The sequence below is a fragment of the Leuciscus leuciscus genome (genome assembly GCF_965113295.1).
Source record: "Leuciscus leuciscus genome assembly, chromosome: 6".
In the NCBI taxonomy this organism is placed as follows: Eukaryota; Metazoa; Chordata; class Actinopteri; order Cypriniformes; family Leuciscidae; genus Leuciscus; species Leuciscus leuciscus.
Window position 1 is genome coordinate 17,707,468 of NC_138730.1, and position 24,525 is coordinate 17,731,992.

At 36.1% G+C, this 24,525-nt stretch overlaps 1 protein-coding gene across 2 annotated transcripts; it reads right to left on the reverse strand.

The window, feature by feature from the left end:
• Positions 1–111: 111 nt before the first annotated feature.
• ripk2 (receptor-interacting serine-threonine kinase 2) lies at positions 112–24,115 on the reverse strand. Of its 2 annotated transcripts, XM_082171760.1 has the most exons (12): positions 23,481–23,620; positions 19,976–20,072; positions 19,066–19,219; positions 18,753–18,908; positions 17,580–17,737; positions 14,013–14,062; positions 10,381–10,542; positions 6,426–6,511; positions 6,157–6,249; positions 5,951–6,050; positions 5,145–5,369; positions 112–3,684 (listed from the first exon to the last, which is right to left on the reverse strand). In XM_082171760.1, exons 3-12 carry the CDS (start codon positions 19,099–19,101, stop codon positions 3,311–3,313), a joined length of 1,440 nt encoding a protein of 479 aa, XP_082027886.1. In that variant the 5' UTR covers positions 19,102–19,219; positions 19,976–20,072; positions 23,481–23,620; the 3' UTR covers positions 112–3,310. The 2 variants fall into 2 exon arrangements, with proteins under 2 accessions (XP_082027886.1, XP_082027885.1); XM_082171759.1 differs by lacking the exon at positions 19,976–20,072 and having other exon boundaries at positions 23,481–24,115.
• Positions 24,116–24,525: the final 410 nt, after the last annotated feature.

Genomic DNA, 24,525 nt, shown 5'->3' on the forward strand with positions numbered 1-24,525 from the left:
AACTGTCTCACACACTATTGTTGAGAGAGGTCAGATTAGTACCAGCTATTGTGTTCACACAGTTCTGGCATAGAGGGGTTTCAGAAACACACAAACAAGAAAACCCACAGATTCAGGAAATTCAACACATTTTAATAACACTTAAAAATTTGGATGGAAGTTCCTCATATAGTACTATAGCACAGATGTATGCTACACGTACACTGCTACATACACCTATACATTATTGTCATTTTATATTTGATAGACATTTAGGTTCTTAAGTCTCCGAGGCAAAAATGAACATTGATAGATATCCGTAATAGTCATTTCAAATAAATCCCCTAGCCTGTGTGGTTTAAATAACAATTGTAAATGTAATATGAATGAAATTGCAACATTTTCTACATCCAAAACAGGCCATTAGGCAATACAGTATTTGGCTGATATATTGCTAAGATGTGTGCTAAAATATATTAAGCATAATCTAAAGATGCATTCAGCCTCATAGCATCACTGGATTGGCACAGCACTTAAAAGAAAGTCATATTTTCAAAACTATATAAAAAGAACAAACAACCCATTACAAACCACTTAAGATGCATGTAAAATATCACTAAAGATTAGTGATGACTATAAATAAATACAAAACAATCGCAGGACATACTCTTTATATAGTAAATGGTCCCAAACCCTGGAAGAGTCAACATAAAAATCAAACGATAACCAAAACACTGATTCTTAGTCAATGACATCAAACACCAACTGGTTTCACCCTTCTAATCAGCGAGGTCTTTATCCGACACCCACAGAAATCAAAACTAGTCCAAAACTAAAGCGTGACCGATTTAGAGAAGGAAACACGAAAAAACAACCAATTTCAGGACATTCCAGGGACAAACGATGTAATCAATCAAGGGAAAATACATCACCTCTGCGACGACAAGGCCTCCAAAACACGGTCTATTTGCACAGAGGGGAAGTTACAGCGCGGACACATTGGAATTCAATTAAAAAAAAAATTTAAAAAAAGAGAGAACAGTGGAATAGCAAAACATTTATAAAATGCTTCATGTATCATCAAGCTCATGGGTCACGCAAAAAAAGAAAAGAAAAAAAGTCTATGATCAAAGCATTGCCACAAATGTAATTCAGTATCAAGAATTTCTATTTGTGTTCTGCTTGAAGAGCCCATATTTACAGTGCTAACTCTTGGCATTCCCTTTGGTTTGGTTTCTAAATAACTTCAAACTTATAAACAGCGTATTCATTTTGGAAATAAAATTTTCAAAAGACATGGAGGAAAAACTGCTGATCTAAACTGGCAATGTTTGTATAAACAGTCACTCGATATCATTTGTTTCTTGATAAAAGCATCTTGCCAGTAGCTTTCCTCAAAATCTATCCAGCTGTGATGTAAGCATCAGTATATTTAATACAGTTACTTCATACTTTTAAGCCTGTTTTATGTACTGAAAGTGCTGTAAAAGGTCCTATGTCTGCTGCTACATCTGGTGTCAATGGTAACCAGTGCAAACTAGGCTACATACAGTAGATGGCACAATATTTACTGAGAAGTAACTAATCCAAGACACTTTGGGCCGCATATGGTTCGATAAGCACAAGCAGGTGAGGCCACCGATTATTAGACCGTTTAATATTGAGTTAATGTTCTTGACTGACATGCCATTTGAGAACAAGAACAACGTAACGGAGAAGAAGTGTGACTTCGGTAAGTTTGTATGAACTCTATTATAGACTCTAGCGTACCGCCTCATTCTGCCTGTGTTGCTTTGTCTTCATCGTATGTGCGGTCTAATATTGCTTGTGAACAGGATGCTACAGGACTCACTATACAAAAGAAAAGGCAATAAAAGAAGGACACCTGATTGTCTCAATGAAAAATAAAAAATAAAAAAAGTCTGGTAAGGGTCTGTTATTGGCATCTGGGCAAAAAAAACAAAATCAATTCTACAAATTCTTCAAAAGACCACAAAAATCGTGATTTTTTTTTAATAAAATCAAAGCTAAGCTAACTTGTTGGCACCCTGTATTATTTTAAAAGGCATAGTTCACTCCAAAATGAAAATTCGGTTATCATTCACTCACCTCATTTAGTTCCAAACCGGTGTGACTGTTTTTCTTCTAAAAGAAGATATTTTAAAGAATCTCTCTGTTTTTTGTCCATACAATGAATTTAATGGGGCCCAATGTGGTTTTGGTTTTGACACATTTGACTTTCATTGCAAGGCCAAAAAAAAACATTACTCAAAAAAGAAAGACATATATGTTTGGAATGACATGAGTGTGAGTAAAGGATTACAGATCTTTCATTTTTGGGTGAACAATCCCTTTAAGGCCAAACCATTAAACCATTGGTGTGCGAATTGATTTTAGTTTGTGTAGACTTCTCATTTAAATGCGATGCAAATTAAAAAAAGCCACTATATGAACAACATACCTGATCAAACTCGACTTAATCTGATGAAAAAGTTGTTTTGTGGCAAGGTTCAAGGTCATGCCTAATTCTTAAGACTCATTTGATTTTGCACCCACAGTACCATCCTTTCCTCGCAGCCTCAACCCTGTGATATTGCTGACTAAAGTCTAGATCTGCAAAACGTCCACCACATGGCAGACTAACCCTGACACATCATTAAACGCATGGCGAAACAACCATCAGACCTGACTTTGAGTGCCACTGTGGGAAGAACAAGCACTGGTTTACCAAATGGAAGACCGAAACTGCTGATTCACACAATTTTTTTTAACATCAAGTCAGAACGTGTAACTCTGCAGTAATGTGGACGAAAAAACAACAACAAGTATAACAGGAGGGTGTGTCTTTCTTTACAACTTAATTCAAGTCTTCTATTTGACTAAATTTGCTGGCGTGGAAGGTGCAAATGACAACATATGATCGATAGCTTGGATGTTTTACTGCTTTTTTCTTTCCATGGCTGGAATAAAGGTGTAAACGTGACATTTTGAAACCACTGCTTAGATTCACGTCCCTTTCATCAAGAACTTAGGCATTGAGTCAGTGATTCAACAACCACTATGTAAGAAGTCAATATGAGCCAAATAATTATCTGACCAAAGTCGGACTTGTACGATGCGTGTAAAGCAACTGTTCAAGCTGATACCAAACAAAGTGCGTCATAGGTACCAACACCTTAACCACCGAGGCAAAAGCACTTGTCCAGGCACACAAAGTATCGGCCAAGCAGCACAAACAAATGCAAGAGCGTGTGAACGGGAACCATCCTTAACTGAAAGGAGGACTCACAGAGCTCCGGTTCAAGAGCAGGGATTGGGAGCTGGGAGACGGTCAGAAGTTTCGTGTGGTGTTGAAGGAGTTGGTGATTAAGGGGGCGGTATACGGCGGTGGAGGGGGGCTGGTGGTGCTGAGTTCAGGGAAGGGCTGCAGGCCCATCTGTTTATTGTCCTGGAGCTTCCTCACCACCACACGGCAGAACTCCTCGCTGTGCCGCTCGCAAGTGTCCAGAAGCTTCCGCACTTTGGCGGTGCGTGTGGCTTGGTTCACGACCAGTTCGTAGTCCTCGCGCATCAGCAGCTCACGAGACAACAGAGCGTCTAAACTCTGATTGAGACACGCCTCCGTCATCTGCCGCACAACCTCCTCCCTTCGAGCAGCGATCCAGCGGGCCGCCGGTCCTTGAAAGTCCAATGCTGTGACAAAATCTGCGAAGACAAGTCAGGAGCAGGAGGCGGGCATTAAGAAGAGCCCGAATCAAGGGATGTCAAAAGTGCTGCTACTCTGTACTAGGGCTGGGTGATATGTAAAAAATATTTTATTTATAATCACCTTTAAAAATGTTGCAATATCCAAAATATCAGGGATTAAAAGTGAATTGGTTTGTTTTTTTACAAGCTATTTTTCATTCCGGCTCCGGATGTCTCCTTTCAAAAGGTTACTGGTTAGAACGAAATAAAACTACTGCTTTATTTATTCAGAAAAAGAAGAAATTTAAACATTTTATTAGTCTAGTCTCTAGTACAACGCTACCAACAGGCTACTTAATGGAGCTGCCAATACTGGAAACTCTGATGGCGCTTAAATCAATAAAATATTCAGAAACAGGACCAGTTAGGCATAGGGTACTTTTGAATTTGATCCATTATCAACTTTTATTAAACTGCAGATCGAAATAAATAGCTTTTATTCGGGAGTAAATGCTTCATAATGGGAGTGAATGGGGGCTCTGCAGGGGGTTAATAAAAGTCTTCTGAAGCGAACCGATGCGGTTTTGTAAGAAATATCCATACTTATAACTTAATAAACTAGCTATAAATCACTAGCTTCCGGTAAAGGCTGTACGCAAGTTTAGTTCCGGTGGAAGAGTGACCTCTGACCTGACACATGACGTAGGATATAGGAGCAGCGCAAGCTTTTAAGCAAACTCTTGCGGTTCAAACAATAAGGATTGGGCAACAAACTCAAGCTCCTCCGATATTTCTCGTCAAAAATTCTCGTTTTAGACTTGTAGACGGTGTCTTGTTGTCCTCTGCGCCTCCGCGTTCGTCAATAAATCATGCGTCGGGTCAGAGGTCACTATTCCGCCAGAACTAGACTCGCGTACGGCCGTTAGCGGAAGCATGTGATTATTGTTTATAAGGTTATAAATATGGATATTTTTCTTACAAAACCGCTTCGCTTCAGAAGGCCTTCATTCACCCTCTGGAACCGAATGGATTACTTTTATATGGATGGATGTGCTTTTCTGGGCTTCAAAATCTCAGTTACTATTCACTCCCATTATAAAGCTCTGAAGAGCCAGGATATTTTTTAATATAACTCCGACTGTGTTTGGCTGAAAGAAGAAAGTCATATACACCTAGGATGACTTGAGGGTGAGCAAATTATGGGATTATTTTCATTTTTTGGTGAACTAACCCTTTAACTGACTAACTAACAGTCATATCACCCAGCCCAACTCTGAAACAAGTTGATCTCAAACACTATCCTTTAAAAAGGTTCTAATATGCACTCTTTAGGTACAAAGGTGTACCTTTTGGGGTGTTTCACCCCAGTGACCGCTTTTATAAAAATAAAAAATAAATGTCAGAGAGAGTGCAGCAACTGTAAAAGAAACAGCAGAATCTTCGGCCCTGTTTAGGTTGTGGCTAACAGGTGTGGTTACCTTGTGGGTATGACTGCAGAGTGAGGGGTTGTATGACAAGAGCCAGATCACTTTCACTCTGAGACGCATGTGGTTTAAAAGGTATGTTGAGGTCGGACACGGGCTGTGCCGTCGGGTTTTCAGCGCTGAGGTTGTTTCGAGAGCAGTTGTCCATTAGAGGCTTTGGAGGATCAAGTGGAAGCGATATTAACGATGACTGTGGACCAGCCTGAGCACCTGACACACCTGTTGATGATATAAAACGGCTACAATAAACAAACCAATTTAAAAAAAAAATACAAAAAGCAGAATATAAAGAGCATCAACCCCAATATTTTGTCATCATTTACTCACTAGGGTTTTTCACACTGTGCTTAACCCTGGGTTATTGTCATTCTAAACGCCACTTGTAATTTAGAAGCAGGGTTAGCACTTTTACCAGGGGTTATAGCACCACTTTTGCGTTGTTCAAATGTTAAGGCTAGATGCTTAGCAACTGACAGCCAATCGCGTGCTACATATTTACATGCTACGTGTCCGAAGAAAACAGCCTCAGTCATAGAAACACCCTGCATTGAATAAACAGTTGTTTCAGCAGGTAAAAATGTCAAAATGTACAGGGTTAACTATTTCAAGTGTGAAAAGCCCTATTGTGACTTTTCTTGGATGATTTAATTTCTTCCATGGAATACAGAATTGCTGAAAATTCTGTATTCAATGGAAGAAATTAAGTCATCCAAGTGGGGAACAACATGAAGGTGAGTAAATGATGGCAGACTTTCATTTTTTTGAGGGATCTATCCCTTTTTAGAAGAAATTAATCCTGCCTTGAGAGGGATTTGATATGGTAAGGAAGCCCGGATGGGACATTTCTGCTTCCTGGGAAGAGCAAGAGCAAGAGCCTGATCCAGATGTGGAACTGTTGTCCTGTCATATAACACAAAGAAGAAATTTAAAACATTTCACTACCCAGACTGTTCTCATATCTGGTTAAATTCTGAATCAACAACAACACAGAGATAGATTTACTTACTGGCCAAGGGACGTTTTGCTCCTTCACACTCTTTTCCTCAATTCTTTTCCCATTTGTTTGAGTTGATGAGCAACCGCTTGATGGCCTCATGTACTGATGGAAGGAAGGAAAGAAAAAAATGTCAATACATTCAATAGTTTTTGACCTCACAACCTGAAGATACATCAAACTAATTCCACCAACTAAATCCAGACTAATACAGGCATGAAAAAAAATAATCCTCCTTACATAACACATCCATGTATGGTCTAAACCCCTTAAAGACTCACCTTTGATCGTTTGACTTCCAACACCGCTTCCAAGACATCAATCTCATCAAATCTTCTCAACATCGGCTCCAGTTCAATAAGACAGCCTGTAAGGTACAGGCAAAGCAGCAATTAAGCTACAGTTAATAAACAAAACTGCATGAGTCTATGGAAGAACATTGAATCCGGAGTTGTTACAGTTATCTTTAGTTCTGTCAGTTCATTGTGTTTTAGTGTGGTTTTCCCTGTGCCTGTGGTTTGTTAATTAGCTCTACACCTGTTCTGTTTTCCGTTGATTGCTCCTTTGTGCATTTAAGTCTTTAGTTCAGTCCGTTCCATGTTCGGTATTGTTTATGTAAATGTGTTATTGCTATATCTATCTCCTATTTTTTCTCTCTTTGTTTAATAAAGAAGTATTTTTGATTCATCTTTGTTTGTTTGTTTGTGTCTAACACGTTAGAAGAGCTTCTTCTATCCGTTTATGTATATGACGAGTCACGCTGGTATTGGGTTACTGTGGCGCAGCGCATGCGGCGACTCGCAGCTACAAGAGGATATTACAGGGAGAAAATTGGGGTAATTGTGTTTTTGACTTTGTTCAACCGGAGTCTGTGCTTGTACGAACTACCTCAGGACTTGGCAAGAATTCTATTACAATGGTCCAACCCTACAGACTCAATGCATGGTCAATGGAATGGGTGTTGAGAGTGTTGAGCAGTTTAAGTATTTGAGTACTATTTTAGATAGTGCTTTGGTATTTGGAGAAAAAATAAACTTACTGTGTAAGAGGGGGCTGCAGAGATACAACTGCTTGAGGGAACTAAGGTCATGTGTATGTTTTATAGATCCTATAACAAGTCGCTTGATCTTTTTCATTGTTGTGCTGGTTTAATACAGTAAACGTCAAAAATAAGAACTGTCTTGAGAGGATTGTAAGTCAGGGAAGTAAAATAACTGGGAAGCAGCAGATGAGTATGGCCCATTTGTATCAAAGACAGGTGTTGGGAAAAGCCCAGAGTATATTATTAGATGATTCCCACCCCAAGCACCATGAGTTTTACCTCCTGCCCTCTGGTATTCGTTTTAAAAACTCCTATTAGTAAAACAAGTCGGTTTAGACATTCATTTATCTCCTCGGCTTTACATTTTTGGGGTAATTTTTGTGTGAAAACATGCATTTTGTATGTTTGTATTGTTTGTATGGGATTGTCTTATGCTTGTATGCTGCAACCAAATTTCCCTTGGGAAATTAATAAAGATGACCTGAACCGAACTACTCTGCAACTACTTCCCTTTGGCTGCTGTCAATTCATTACAACAGATGTGAAGAATGTGAGCTGCTCTCTGAAAGCAATTTAATGGGAGCAAGTCTCATTACACTTTAATAAGTGTGAATTTATACACCAAGCTTTCCTAAACTTTTTTGTCAGCTGAACCTCACTTGACCTAAATTATTTACCTCCTGAGTTTTTAAGTTAATTTTCAATAATTTAACTGTGTTCATGTTTCTCTAACTATCAACAGTGGTTCACTTCCAGTTGCATTCACACCGAGTTGTGCATGGGTGACGTAATTTTGTAGGCCAAAACCAAGAAACAACTCTGCATTTGATCACTTCCGGTTCAGTTATCTTGAAGTCAATGGGTTTTCAAGATGTTTCACATTTTATTCAACAACATAGTGAGTTTAAGCTTTTACTTGACTTGAAAAAGGCAGTTGTTAAAGTCCCCCTGTAGTCAATAATTGTATTCCTTAAAACTCATCTTTGATCACCAAAACTACACATTTAAACGTTTTTTTTTCCCTGTGAAAAATTTCTTCATGCCTTAAAATGGCTTGAAACGTAACTACACCCTTGCTCCCTTTAGTGTACACCGATACATGAATATGCAAATTAGCCCCGCCTCCACTCACTCCAGCTCAGAGAGCCAATCGCTCAGCCAACTTACTGAGGTTAACGCTGCACAATAGTATCGCTCTTTAAAGTTAATTAATATTATTAGCATTTTGCTTGACTATGTTATCAAACAGCTAATAATGTGTTGCTAATGTTATTCAAACCATGTTCCCATTCGCCATGTCAGAGAGAGTCAGAGAGCTGCTTTCTTACAATCATCAGAAACGCTTTCAACAACTCAGAATGTCAGTGGAGAAAGGCATATAGTTCATCATAACATCGTAATAATCATCATACACCAGCTATATTGCTAAATCTACCAGATTTTTTATATCTCCCTCGTGATTGGTTACATAGTTTGTGACGCAAGAAACACCGCTGATTTCCGCCATTTTTGAGACTGTCTTTAGATCACTGTAGTTTTAAGGAGAAAATACTCAGCAATGGTGTTGACTTATGAATTTGCACATGGTTTGTCTTAAAGCATAAAAACACCACATAGACATATAAACAACATTAAACACTTTATTTTCACCACAGGGGGTCTTTAACAAGTAAATGGGATGTGAGAGGTTGTCGGGGACATTAAGCGTCATGCCGAACAGGAAAACTCGTCTACTCACAGCCTCGTTGCGTTTATAATCGTGCGCTTGCAAACAAATCTAACTAACTTTCAGGGAAATATTTTTAAATAAAGAGTTAAGAGTTGTCGGAAGATTAGTGATGGTGATGTTGAAGTCTTGCGACTGTGTAGTTCACTTATAGCCCACGTTTAGCTTTTTACTTCTGCCGATTGTATTTAGACTTCAAATTGCATAAAAGTTGTGTTCAATTGTGAAGATTGTCATGATAAACATAAGTGTAGGAAGAGTGTAGGAATCATAAACCTTAATTGATCACAGAGCTTATTTTCTGCAATAATCCAATAGCAAATGGAAAACTCTGTTTTTGTCAAGGAAAACAGGGTGATGCTAACTTCTCGGTTGGCCTACAAACATATGTTGTCACTGCAGCGCTCTATTGTGAACCATATCAGAACTCACATGTAGGGCACTATGATTTCAGTGATACGGAAAACACTATAATGAGCAATTTCACAGAATTTGTCAAATTTGATGAATAAATAAAAAAGCAGGTCAGTATACCTAAATCAAATCAAAACTAAAATCACAATATAGACCAGTGTCTGTGAATTTTAAAACACAAAAAGACTATAAATATGAATCCTGGATGTTCTGCGTCTCTGTGTACCATTAAAATGGAATCTGGAAAACTTAAAACAGAAAACACTGAATTTGGTACAAATAAAACAGAATTTGAGGGGGAAAAAACAACGCATTTCTTAGGGTCAACTTTTAATAAATTGTTGCAAAATTGTATAGGCTAAGTTTCATGATTTCAGTTAATTAGACATGTTTTTTAATTACTCAAATTTAATTTAACCATTAAAATGGAGTCCAAAAAACTGAACCCAAAAAAAATGAATTTGGGGGGAAAAAACGGATTTCATAGGGCCCTACACATGTTTAAGAGTTTGTAAAACTACTTTCGCACCAAAAATATTGAACTCAAATGAACTCAGGTCAGCGTCAAAAGCTCTTACTCAACATTGCCTAGAGTTTACCAGGAAGTAAAATGTCTATTGTTAATGGGGCATGTTGAGAAATAAAACATTAATGCCTAAATCTAGATATTAGACCTTCACATTGTTTGATGTAATTACCATTTTATTAAACCATATCTGGTTAAATGATCATTATATTTGAATATATGACATGAAGATGACCCCACTGCTCTCTCTGTCTGTCACAGTCATTTCCTCCTTCTCCTGATCAGTAGCAGAGTTTGCAAAAGAGAAATCGTCAGAAGAAAACTGTAGTGACTCAACATTTTACTTGACTAACTCCAAATTTTATCATGAGCTGACAAAATTGCCAGTAAAGACCAATGACAGATTTGTGGTTAGACATTTAAAATATTTTACAAACCACAAGAACAGGTCACCCTACTGGATTGTGACAGCATGAGTTAAACAGGGATTGTGAAAAGTAGAGGAAAGGTCAAAGGTGGGACACTCACTGAGAAAGGAGGGGCGTTCGTCTGGGTTGGCGGTCCAGCCGCAGGTCATGAGGTTAATGAGGGTCTCTCGACTGGGAATGTCCGCCGGCAGACTGTCCAGGCCTGTGTCGGGCCGAGATCCTCGGAGGACGCTGAACATGATCTGCATGGGATTGGTGGCATCTGCCCACAGAGTGAACAAAAGGACAATGTCAGAATGTTGAATGTTGCCTGTATAGATGACTGCTGCAGTTTATGAAATGGAGAAGGAAGTGATCATCTGTGTCATGATTTTGCAACAAAAAAACATGACACAGCATATCTGCTTAGTATCAAATTCAGAATTGTGCAGCCCTACTCAGTACTATTATACACTGCCGGGCCCAAAAAACAAGTCGCTGTTTGGATTTAAATAGGCAAATGCTTAAGTGTCTATGATTGGATCATTATTGCAGTGAATATTATGTTTGCTCTTCTAAGCCTAATTGATGGAGTGTGAAGCTTTTCATTTCTTAAACAACCATGTAGGAAGACACATCCTGGCCATATTCCAGGATCACAATGTTAAGATTCTTCAGGCTCAAATTGCCAAAAATTGATGCACCTCTTGATGGAAATATCATCCCAACATTTATTCCATCAAGAGGTGCATAAGTTTTTGGTCAAGATCTTGTATTGGCAATGCAAGAGTCCAGCACTCTGTAAAGTCTCCTCCAGCACATCCCAAAGACTTGCAATAAATTTAAGGTCTGGACTCAGTGATACCAATTCATGTGTGAAAATGATTCTTCACCCAACCATTCTTTCACAATTTGAGCCTGATGAATCTTGACATTGTCATCCTGCAATATGGCCATGATGTGTCTTCCTACATGATTGTTTAAGAAATTAAAAGCTTCACTCCATCGATTGGGGTTAGAAGAACTGTTGCCAAACATATAACATTCACACAGCACGTGACATTACGTTTTTTAAATGTTTTTTGTTGTTGTTGCAAAAGGCGGAACTGTGAAGCGCGGACGTGCAGTGCCCGGACAGTCTGTGGCGCGCACATAACAGAGACGCATGATGGCTCAGCCCGAAATCCGAACTCTTTGTTAAAAGCTAACGTATGGAAAATTTTCCATTGTGGACTATTTAGTATTTTTGTATGAGAGCTGCTTTCTGTATTGTTTTCGTTTTCACATCAATATGCTGTAAACCGATCTGTTATACGTAGGTTTACTGAACTGCCCTCCACAGGCACAGTGTGTATCAGTGCAATGCCAGTCACTAAGAGTTACGTTTTGACTGTGCTCTCTGCAGATGTTCATTCACTTTTTTTGTATAAGCTGTTTTTGATTGTGGTATACAGCAACAATTTCAAGTCATAAGTCTTAGACTCTTTATTATTTATTTGTATAATAGCAGCTTTGTATGTTCCTAATTATTCAGAATATGCGCAAGTCCACAAGCATTATTTTTGTATGAGAGCTGCTGGTACATCATTCTATATTTTGTTGTGTGTAAGCAGTTTGTGATTTTGCTAAAGCAAATGTTTTTTTGTTTTTGTCTGAAGGTTTATATTGCTCATTGCACATAACAGGAGGATGTTGGATAGAAGTCTATTATTTTATGTTAGAGATTCAGAATATGCTGAAGTTTGTATTCATTTACTACAAGTATGTTGCTAGTACAGGCACACATTTATTTTCCTGTTTGTTCTATGCAATGTTGGGACATATGGGTGAACGTAACCGTATTTAAGACTCAAATACAGAACTGACAACCGTATTCTGCAGCTTTGTGAACATGGCATTACAACCAATCACAGAAATGTCTATTTTATGCATGAATTCAATGGCGAATCAAGAGTTTAAATCAGTCTATAAGCCCAATAACAATGACAGTTATTAGTCTGACAGGTTAAGCAGTCTGATTGACATATTCATTATTAGAGGCAGTATAGAGAGTAATTTAAGTGTGTCATAATACAGCCTTTCAAATGATCTAATAAAACCATATGTAGACACATGGTGCTGTGTATTATGCACTTTTATAAAAGTTAATCAGGGTGGTTATTGCAGTCTCATGTGCTGCAGTTCTAATTTGTTTGTTGCTTCCACTCGAATTGAGATTAGCTAGATAGATAGGATAGGATAGGAAGATAGATAGGATAGGAGGATAGAATAGGATAGGATAGGATAGGATAGGATAGGATAGGATAGGATAGGATAGGATAGGATAGGATAGGATAGATAGGATTATATGGATAGATAGGATTAGATGGATAGATAGGATTAGATGGATAGATAGGATAGGAAGATAGATAGGATTGGAAGATAGATAGGATTAGATGGATAGATAGGATAGGAAGATAGATAGGATTGGAAGATAGATAGGATTGGAAGATAGATAGGATTGGAAGATAGATAGGATTGGAAGATAGATAGGATTAGATGGATAGATAGGATAGGAAGATAGATAGGAGGATAGATAGGGGATAGATAGGATAGGATAGGATAGGAGGATGGATAGGATAGGAAGATAGATAGGATAGGAAGATAGATAGGATAGGATAGGATAGGAGGATGGATAGGATAGGATAGGATAGGATAGGATAGGATAGGATAGGATAGGATAGGATAGGAAGATAGATAGGATAGGAAGATAGATAGGATAGGAAGATAGATAGGATAGGAAGATAGATAGGAAGATAGATAGGATAGGATAGGAAGATAGATAGGATAGGATATGAAGATAGATAGGATAGGATTAGATGGATAGATGGTATTCACATTCAGAGCTAATATAAAATGTATATGTAATATATTGCGCTTTTCCACCGTCGGACCAAACCGCTCTCTTTGAATAACAGTTCCATATATGGTTTAATTTTCCAATGTGGAATATAAAATCTTTTAATTGTATTATTCATTTGTGTTTACGTCACTCAAATATCATGCTTTACCAGCTACAGAGAAACTGGCAGCCAGGCAACAGAAAAGTGATCAATCCTGAGTGGTGACGTCACTTCACGCATTCTACCAGCATGGTTAGACTGCCGTGCCGAGAATTACGGGGGTGAGAATGGGTTGTAACCGTGCCGTGCCGTACCAGGCTCAAGTGGAAACATAACTGGAACCTTTCTTAGATCCTTTCGGCCAGACGGTGGAAAAGTGGCTTATGTTTTGTTGTCTTAAGCACACAAAGAAAATAAACTACTCTTAAAATCAACAGATTCAACTCAAAATAACAATGTCACCTCAAACTCAAATATTATTTGCATTAATAAACAAATCTAAAATTACCCTACATCTCTAGGCTGAAGTTTTAATAAATTATTGTTATTAAAATAAACTCTTTTTCATGTGACTGTTGATAAAAATATCATACGATCAAGTATCCAGTGTGCTTTATTAAGAAACACTCGGGCTGACTCCTTGTTAACCCGAGAACCGCTAAAACCAATTCAATCAGAATTGTGAATGGTTTTGAAAAATTTGAAAACTAGATTCATTTAAAAGATCTGATCCAAAAGAATGATTCCTTTGTTATTTTGGTGATGTTCAAAAGACAACAAAAAACAGATTAAGGCCACATTCAAGTGTGGGGAAATTTAGCCTAACAAAGCCTGTCATGGACTTCACTGGTCCACTTCTCTATCACCCTACCTTCAAATGGTATCCGTCTCGAAAGCACTTCCCACATGATGATGGCGTAACTAAAAGAGGAAGCATAGAACAGATGAGTGAATGGTTTCACTGTTGCCATGCAGTCTCTAAACCACATCTGGCAATCCCCTTTGGAGATAAAACACTGTCCAATCAGCCCAGGGATTTCAACATATGCCCTATCAGCCCAGGGATTTCAACATGTCCTATGACTAATCACAAAACCTCAGGCCTGGTGGCAGGTTGACATTTAGCTCCAAAATCACTTCCTTTTTTTTTTTGACCAGCACAGTAGATGAATAAAATAAAGACCTCTTTTGAAAGTAGTTTTGGTGAACTATGAGTAAATCCAGAAACTGGCTTATGATTAACAAGTTTTGGAAAACTGGTGCAATTCTATAATAATCCACCCAAAATTTCCAATATCCTACACTGGCTGCTACATTCCTCTCTCCCACTCAAAAATACTGGGTTGCATATCTGATGACCAATACATTTTCTACTTTTTTTCCATTCATTTGTGACATGGATAGTTTTATAGATTTCTAGCCAATAAAATATTTTAGACATAACTAGAAAGATTGTCATGAAACCCCCCTGTTTTAACACTGGCTGCTCATGCCTCAGATTTAAAGAAGATTCAAGAAATGGGAGTGTAAAACTGTGGAAAAGTGGGAGTATAAAGGAGAGAAAACAACCTGTGTGGAATGAATATTAAAATGTGACTGGAGAAAAAACCCTGACAAATAACAGATTTTGGGGCACTTTGATGCATTTTAAAAATGTAACTCTACTACAAAGAATCTTATCATTTGAGACTACTAACAACTTATGAACAAATTAAATACGTTTTGATCATCCTTAGAAATAAACATTTTTATAACTTTCCAGAGCTATTGGTATATATATATATATATAAAAAAAAAAAAAATCTAATTATATTTTCAATACCTTTAAAAGCAACTTTCTCCCAAAAAAAGACAACACATTAGTTTATCACAGAAAGTTTATCACTTTTTTTTTTCATTATTCTTTGAATTTTCGATTTGCATTGTTTTCTATATCTGATTATAGGTATAGGTTCAGATATCACCCGTTTCACACTTGATCTGTTTGCAGAATGTATGCAGTGCAGAGGCTGCATGGCCTCATTATACTTTCTTTAACATGATAATGATCAGCGGCTTTATACCAAAAATAATATTAACTATTATTTCTAATTATTTTGATTTCAAACCCAAATGCACTGGGAATCAAATATTTTCAAATAAAGACAAGATAACACTAATTTCAAATACAGCACACAGAAAAAATGGCTTTCCCTGAATTTGACAATAGTGGGCAACTGAATAGTGCAGCATAGTGTAAAATCAAGGGTTTAAATTTTGTCGATCGTGCGTCTTCGGTGAAGCCGAACTCTCTTCCTGTCAGCAATTCAATTCACATCACACAGACTGACCGTTACACACAGAGTAACACGGGTTCATGCAGACTACTACAAATACTTTAGAAGATCTCAGAGCTGGATTTGACAACATCAGAAAGGTTTGGAAATTAAATGTTTTATTACATATTCAAAGACTTGTTTAAATAAATGCATATTTGTTGAATGCTGTGTTTGCCTTTTTATTACTAATAATATATTTGAGAAACGTTACAATACTTTTTCATTTAAAACCCCTTACCTGTCAGGGATCACTGGTGATCCCGGATTATTTTAGTTCAAAATATGTTTGAGCTTATATATCTCAATGTTAATAACAGTCTGGTTAATTTTGAGTCTTGAACTATAAACTCTCAAGTGTTGGCTTTCTAAATGTATGTGTGTTATGTTTCTATTCAGAATTAATTATGAGCAGTAACCTTTTTATTTTGGGCATTTCATGTATGCAGCACTTGCCAAAATTGGGGGTGATGAGGAAGGGGTTAAAGTCCACCTGTGGTGAAAATCCAGCTTTTAATGTTGTTTAAATGTCTCTATGAAAGCTTGTTTCCACCACAGTATAAAACATTTAAAAAGGTAATTGTGACTTTTTATCTCACAATTCTGACTTTTTTTCCTCACAATTGCATGACATAAAGTTGCAATAGCGAGTTATAAAGTCAGAATTTTTAAATATGAACTTTTCCTTAGAATTGGACTTTATATCTCAAAAAAAACAAAACAAAAAAAACAATCAGAATTGTGAAATATAAACTTTTGCTTGTTATAAAGTCAGAATTGCGGGTTTATTTCTCACAATTGTGAGTTTAGAAAAGTCTCAATTATCTTTTAAAATGTTTTATTCTGTGGTGGAAACAAGTTTCCATTGGTGTTTTTAATATGCTTTAAGACAAACCATGTGCAAATTCATAAGTCAACACCATTGCTGAATACTTTTTCTTTAAAATTGCAGTGAACCAAAGACAGTCTCAAAAACACAGTTTGAAATCGTTTGTGTTTCTGACGTCACAAACTACCTTGTAACCAATGTGTGATCGTCAACTAGTGGATCTCTGAGCTGGTGTGAGTGAGTGGAGGCGGGGCTAATTTGCATATTCAAAGAACCGAAGCAAGGGTGTAGAGTTACATTCAAGCTATTTTAAGGCATGAACTCATTTTTTTAAAGGAAAAAACATTTAAATTGGTCATTTTGGTGATCAAAGATGAGTTTTAAGGGATAAAATTATTGACTAAAGAGAGGGACTTTATGACTAATGACAAATTATTGACTTCAGGGGGATCTATGTGATAATGTGTTACACATAACAGTTAAACAGAGACCGTAAACCAATGAGGATGGAGAGTGGGAGCGATGTGCACTCAACGCTGGCGTTCTCAGTCGTCAAAAGATAAATCCTGCGTCCAAACAAACAGATAAACTTATAAGCCAATATCGATATTTAAAATACTGGCCGATATTTTGGTCGACCACTACCATTACTTAATTCTGCACGTGTAGCACGACAAAAATATAGACTTGCGGTGTTAGTGCTCTAACCTGTTAACATGGGCACTGAAAAACATATGGCCCACACACGGACTGCATACGTACTACAAAAGGATCATATTTGAAATGGGCGTAATAACAAGGCAGTGATTGGACAATCTGGAGAAAAGCTCATATCTTACACGCATATACCTCACATGTCTTGATGTTGGTTCAACTTTTTTAAAAGCAGAAGTGGCTATAAAAAAATAAAAAAACTTCCCCCTTAATAATAAACAATGAGTTCATTGTTTTCAGTGATGTGCCACCAGTGCATATCTGTTAACATCTCAAAAAAATGAAAATGAAACTTTTCCAGGCCTGGAAATCACCATTTTAAAATTCCCTGACATTTCCAGGCTCACCATAGAGACTCTGAGGATTGAGGGTGAGAACATGTCCCTAATCTGACAGGAATTTTGCTGAGTCAACAACAGACTGGTGCCAAGGTGCACCAAGAACAGCTGAACGTCTAAAAGGGCTGCCCCAAAAATATGGGAACTGAGAGCAGTAGTTAAAAATCCTGTAGTTGAAACTCAGGAGGAAGTTCACTCATCCAGGCAAAACTGGAAGCTTTAGAGAATCTACAGAAACTGACCTGTACACGTCATATTTGACATCCGTCCTGCGGTTCTTGGAAGGTTCGTACTCCTCAGGTGGCATATAGATGACAGTGCCTCCCATTTCGGCAGGTTTGGAGCCGGACCCTTTAGTGATTGAGAGCTGACGCCATTTAGACAAGCCAAAATCTGCTATCTATCCACAAACACAGACATACAAGACACACTTCAGATCAGAAAGTTCACTGTGAAGTTACAACAAAATATACTTAAACAAAATATGTTCAAAATTTATACTGACTAATGGTTGACTTAAATGAACCAAAATGGGGTTTTCAATGGCCACTCTAGATACTGAAAGACCAGGGTAGGAGTTGTGTCGGTCAAGCTCCAAAATTACAACAACAAAAAAAAGCTGGCATTTCTTTTCCATTTTCCAGTTACAATGAAAAGAAACTGTGACTTTTAACAGCTGGATGTGAATAATTACTAAAACTTGAATGAAAAGCTATTATATGCCTTTAGTTAAGTCTTAACATAGTACACAAAAAATACAGAGCGCTTTCATGATACTTTTATGGTGTTTTGGTGTCATTTGTGACGTGCCAGTGTCAAGTAAAAGATTGACCAGCACATTATTCAAAGTACTTCCTTCCATGTTCCACTGAAGAAAGTCACACAAGTTTGAAATTATATGAGAGTGAGTAAATTATGACAAAACTTTAATTTTTGGTTGTACTATCACTTTAAATTTGTATAAAAGTTACAGATTTCCCAAAGCACAAATAAGGAATTAAGGGATTTTTCAAATCTACATAAAATATATGTTAATAGCTGATTTCCAAGGTATAAGTATTCGCTAATTGCGTTCAAAAGGGTAGAAGTAAGACTAAAACTGGGGAAGAAATATGAAACTTAAAACAAAAAAAAAAGAATAAAAAAAAAGAAGATGATGTAAATGAGAAGGTTAAACAAGATACAAACACTGATAACATTCAGACAAATATGGATTTCAGCACACTTTAACAATGACTCGCATTCCAATAAGGGTTACGTGCAAAAAGATCAATGGTTGATCACCTTGACGTTAAAATAGCTCAGGAATTGCAAGCAGGACAAAAATTTACACATGCATCTGAATGCACATGCGAAAAAACAGGTGTGGAAACATCTTGACCAAATCTCGTCTCCAATTGTCTGAACGCACAGACCTTAGCATGGTACTCCCCATCCATCAGGATGTTCTGAGTTTTGAGATCATGGTGTAGAAGGGGTGGTGTCATATTGTGGAGGAAGTTGACCCCTAGAGCGATCTCATAAAGAATACGAAGCCTCAATGGCCAGGCCACCATTGGGTACATTTCTTTCTGTAACGCAATAAGAAAACACAGAAATGAACATTCAAGAACCAGTGTGCCACAAAGGGGAAAGTGAAACTGTGCATTACTCAAACGCATTACGCTAATATGACTAGACTAAACAGAAAGCGCGTCATGTAAAGGAATGCTGTTTGTTCAGTTGTACCTCATGTAGGATCTCATCCAGTGAACCGTTGGTCATGTACTCCGTCACAATGCAGAAGAACTCAGGCTCATTACACACCCCAAAGATCTGGATGATGTAGTTAAATCGAGCTTTGTGAAGCACCTCAGCTTCCTTCAATAAACAATTCCTTTCCCTGAAAAAAAGAAAGAAAAAAAAAGCTTAATGATTATACAAGGGCTGGTAGAATTTCTCTACCGCCAGACAATATTATCATTTCACGAGTGTCAGGGTTTCCACAACTTTTAACCATTATTCATGATTTGTTCTTGTATAACTTTCATTGTTCCATGGATTATTCAATGAAAACTTTGACAATCTTGACTTTTTGTTACAGGTCCAACTTAAATTTTAGCTAAAATCCAGGCGATACTGATAAGCTTATAATTATTTCCGAATTTTGTCTAAACAAATGAAAAATAAAACACTACAAACTAAAATCAATCGTTTAAAAACCTACAAGTAAGTTGAGGCATTCCAACATTATAATATTCAAAATGAAAAATGATATTACTCCTGGAATTTGCTAAAGATTACAATGTTGTGTTCGGGTCATTTTGACAGGGAGAGGATTTTCTTTCACCAAAATGTTAATGTTATCGAATTGGACTAAAACTTACTGACTTCGCTCACACAGGGAAATATCACCAAATATTGGATTCAATCTTTTTGTCAACTTGTTTTCTTTCAATTAGTAGAAAAGTATTTTCAATTCTATTTCTTTTGATCTCAGCAATATTTGATGAAAATATAGCATAACGAGTGATTTACAAGCCATTTTTAAAAGGCTGGTAATTTTTGACCAGTGCAGCGCAAGGTTTAATCGTGTTGTTGAATTATTCATGTTTTTAAAGATGAACTTAAAAAGTTAGTTCTTTCATCAGTTACTCACCATGATGTAGTTCCAAATCCATAAGACTTTCGTTCATCTTCAATCTTCAAGGTCGTAAAAGAAATCCATAAGAATCAAGCTGTTAAATCCAAGTGTTCTGAAGAGACACGATCGCTTTATGATGAACATGAAAATGCTTGTGTGAGATGATCAGTATTTATAGAAGCCTAAATTAAATCTTTTAATTGTATAAAGCGATCGAGTCCCTTCAAAATATAGGATTTAATAGCTAAATCCATATAGATTACTTTTACAATCTTTATTAACTTTTTGAAGTGTCAAAGTTTTGGTGCATTGACTTTAAATTGTCGTCAAAAATGCCTTCATTAGTGTTTTGGAGGTTTGGGTTTCACTTATGGGTTTGGAATGACATGAGGGTGAGTAAATTATTTTTGTGTGAACTAAATGGCAGTACAAGTAATCTAAACATGCATGCTCATTTCCCCTATTTTTACATTTAATTATCAATATTAATACCAATATTGGCTGACACTGATTAAAAACAAAAACAAAAAAAATAAATCTAGAATCAGTTGATAAACAAAATGAAACATATCTTGCATCCCAAGAACAGACCAGTACATTATTCTGAATTTCTCCTTTTGTGTTCAACACAAGGGGAAAAAAAACTACAGGTTTCAAACAACATGAGGTTGAGTGAATGGCAGAACTTGTTTACACTAAATATTTCCATTTAAGTTTTCAGAATTGAATTTCTTTAAACAACTTATCCAGGCCAAGAAATCACATTCCATGATAAATGATTGTATAAACTCAGACCTGTGGACAAAAACATTCAAGCTGTAAACTCAGTGCTTATTACCCCAAAACAATTTGTCGGTTTTTGTCCCAAAAGACCTTCTAGTCTGGTCAAAGAACCAAAAATAAATACTATGTAATATGAATACAGTACCGGTTAAAAGTTTGGAAACATTAGCCTACTATTTGTAATGTTTTTGAAAGAAGTCTCTAATGCTCATCAAGCCCGCATTTATATATATATATATAAAAAAAACAGGAAAAAAACCCCCCCAGTAATACTGTTCCTTATATTTTCATTAGCCATTACTCCAGTCTTCAGTGTCACATGATCCTTCGGAAATTATTCTAATATAATGATTTATCATCAATGTTGGAAACTGTTGTGCTGCTTAATATATATATATATATATATATATATATATATATATATATATATTATTTTATTTTTTTACGTGATACTTTTTTCAAGATTCATTGATGAATAAAAAGTTCAAAAGAACAGCATTTATTCAAAATATAAATCTTTTCTAACAATATAAATCTTTACTATCACTTTTTTATATAAATTTAACACATCCTTGCTGACAAAAGTATTAATTTCTTTTAAAAGAAAGAAAGAAAAAAAATTAATGGCAGAGTATATTTATTATGTATATATGTATGTATGTATGTATATGTATATGTATATGTATATGTATATATATATATATATATATATATATATATATATATATATATATATATATATATATGTATGTATATATATATATATATATATATATATATATATATATATATATATATATATATATATATATATATATATATACAGTACCAGTCAAAAGTTTGGAAACGTTACTATTTTTAACGTTTTTGAAAGAAGTCTCTTATGCTCATCAAGCCTGCAGTTAAAAAAAAAACAAAAAAAACAACAACTAATATTATGAAATATTATTACAATTTAAAATAATGGTTCTCTTTTTTAATATATTTTAAAATGTAATTTATTTTTGTGATGCAAAGCTGAATTTTCATCAGCAAGTACTCCAGTCTTTGGTGTATTATGATCCTTCAGAAATCAGTCTAATATGCTGATTTATGATCAATGTTGGAAACAGTTGTGCTGCTTAATATTTTTTTTTATAACCTGAGATACTTTTTTCAGGATTATTTGATGAATAAAAAGTTAAAAAGAACTGTATTTATTTAGAATAGAAATCTTTTGTAACAATATACACTACCGTTCAAAAGTTTGGGAACAATAACTATTTTTTTTTTTAGAAATTAGTACTTTAATTCAACAAGGATGCGTTAAATTGATAAAAGGTTATGGTAACGATTTATATTGTTAGAAATGTTTTTATTTTGAATAAATGCTGTTTTAATGAATAAATGCTGTTAACGTTTTACCGTTTTACGAATCCTGAAAAAAGTATTCCAAAAAAATATATTAAACAGCACAACTGTTTCCATCATTGATAATAATTGAGTATCAAATCATCATATTAGAATGATTTCTGAAGGATCATAATACACCAAAGACTGGAGTACTTGCTGATGAAAATTCAGCTTTGCATCACAAAAATAAATTACATTTTAAAATATATTAAAAAAGAGAACCATTATTTTAAATTGTAATAATATTTCATAATATTACTGTTTTTTTTTGTTTTTTGTTTTTTTTTAACTGCAGGCTTGATGAGCATAAGAGACTTCTTTCAAAAACGTTAAAAATAGTAATGTTTCCAAACTTTTGACTGGTACTGTATATATATATATATATATATATATATATATATATATATATATATATATATATTTATATTTATATTTATTAAGCAGCACAACTGTTTCCAACATTGATTATAAATCAGTATATTAGAATGATTTCTGAAGGATCATGTGACATTGAAAACTGGAGTAATTATGATACTGAAAGTACAGCTTCAGAAATAAATTATATTTATTTAAAGTATAGACCATTGTTTTAAATAGTAATAATATTTCACAATATTAGTGTATTTTTTATCAAATAAATGAAGGTTTGATGAGCATAAGCGACTTCTTTCAAAAACATTAAAAATTGTAATTTCCAAACTTTTGACCGGTACTGTATAAACTAATACATAATATTATTTATATATATATATATATATATATATATATATATATATATATATATATATATATATATATAAATAAATAAAACAAACACACACGCAGAGTTGAGAGGGTTAGGCTACTTTAAAACTGTATTCCATTACAGTCAGGCTACAAATTGCTTAATTAAAAAGTAACGTTTTTCAGTATAACGTAATCCAAGCATAATGTAGCCTAATCTGATTACTGTTTTTTTTTGACGTAACTGTAACAAATTAGAGTCAACAGATTTTAGTATCCTGATTAAGTAACGCCGTTACATGCATTCCGTTACTCTCCAACCCTGTAAAAACTCTTGAACACACAGTCCAGTAGAACAACGCTGTCTGACCGCATACTTAACACATGTTCGTACATTCTGTATTATAGTTTAGATCAGTGACCAGATTTGCACAGCATTTCTTTCCTAAACACCTGCAACAACCAGCATTTAATGCTCCCACAGCAGACTGAAGCCATCCAGGCACACAGAACAAGCCCCAACAATCTGATCAGAACAAAATCAGATTTTGTCAGTGTTTACGGGACAGTGCATTTGAGGTAACGAAGCAGATCACAACACAAGTGTACTGACTGAACTCACCTCTCACCAACCGGAGAATCCAGTTTCAAGCACTTGATGGCCACGGTGGTGCGCCAGTCGCTGTGCAGCGCCCTGAACACCGTCCCGAAGCCTCCTTTACTGATGAAGTGCAGGTCCGTTAGTTTCCGATACGGGATCACCGGTAAGGTGCTGGTGAGACTGCAGATGTTGACGCAGCCGGTGTGCTCCATGTTTCAGGATATTGTGAGATGAAACGGGCCCGTTCAGCTTCAACAGAAAGGGGAACCGAGAACGCGCAGCTACTGCTGAAAACCCTCACAGAGAGAGAAAAGAGCGCGCATGTTCTGATAGTCTGCGTACTAGATCACCCAGAGATAGGTGCATCTGCTTGACTAAATTATTATAGATCCTTGTTAAAAGTGTCACTGAATAAGATGGGAAGAAATGAGTCCTGCAGCTCGCGCTTGGAGACACGCCCCCTGTCCAAACAACGCGTTTCACCCGCACGCCATAAAACAAACTGCAAATCACCCACAACAAATCACTTTAAATCAGTGGAATTTGAGATTTAACGGTGACGAAACGAGGTTAAAGAGTGTGGGAATGCGCTCGTCAAATGTTTCGAAGGTGTGTGAATAATGAGTGGGTCGGACTAAAACCGCGACGTATGTTTTTTTTTTTTTTTTTTTTTTTTTTTTTAACCACCCGTCTAGTCCCGCCCTTGACCTGAATGACAGATCAACTGTCCAATCGCAGACGTCGTATAAATCTCTTACAGCCAATCCTGTCGAATAGGGCGGGACTTCTCGGAATACAGGTGGGGGAAAAATCAACGGCGATCACAGCTTCCGGGTGTCAGAGGGTTCACATTTAATCGGATTTGATTATTATATAAAAAAAAAAATTTCGACACATTCACTAGAACTGACCAGTGTGTGCCGTGAAGTAGCCTAATAATTTTGTATTTATTTTTTTGTAGATTGTAGGCTATATTAAAGGGATAGTTAATCCAAAAATGAAAATGTTGTAATTAACTCAACCTCACCCTTGATCCAAACCTGTATGAGTTTCTTTCTTCTGCTGA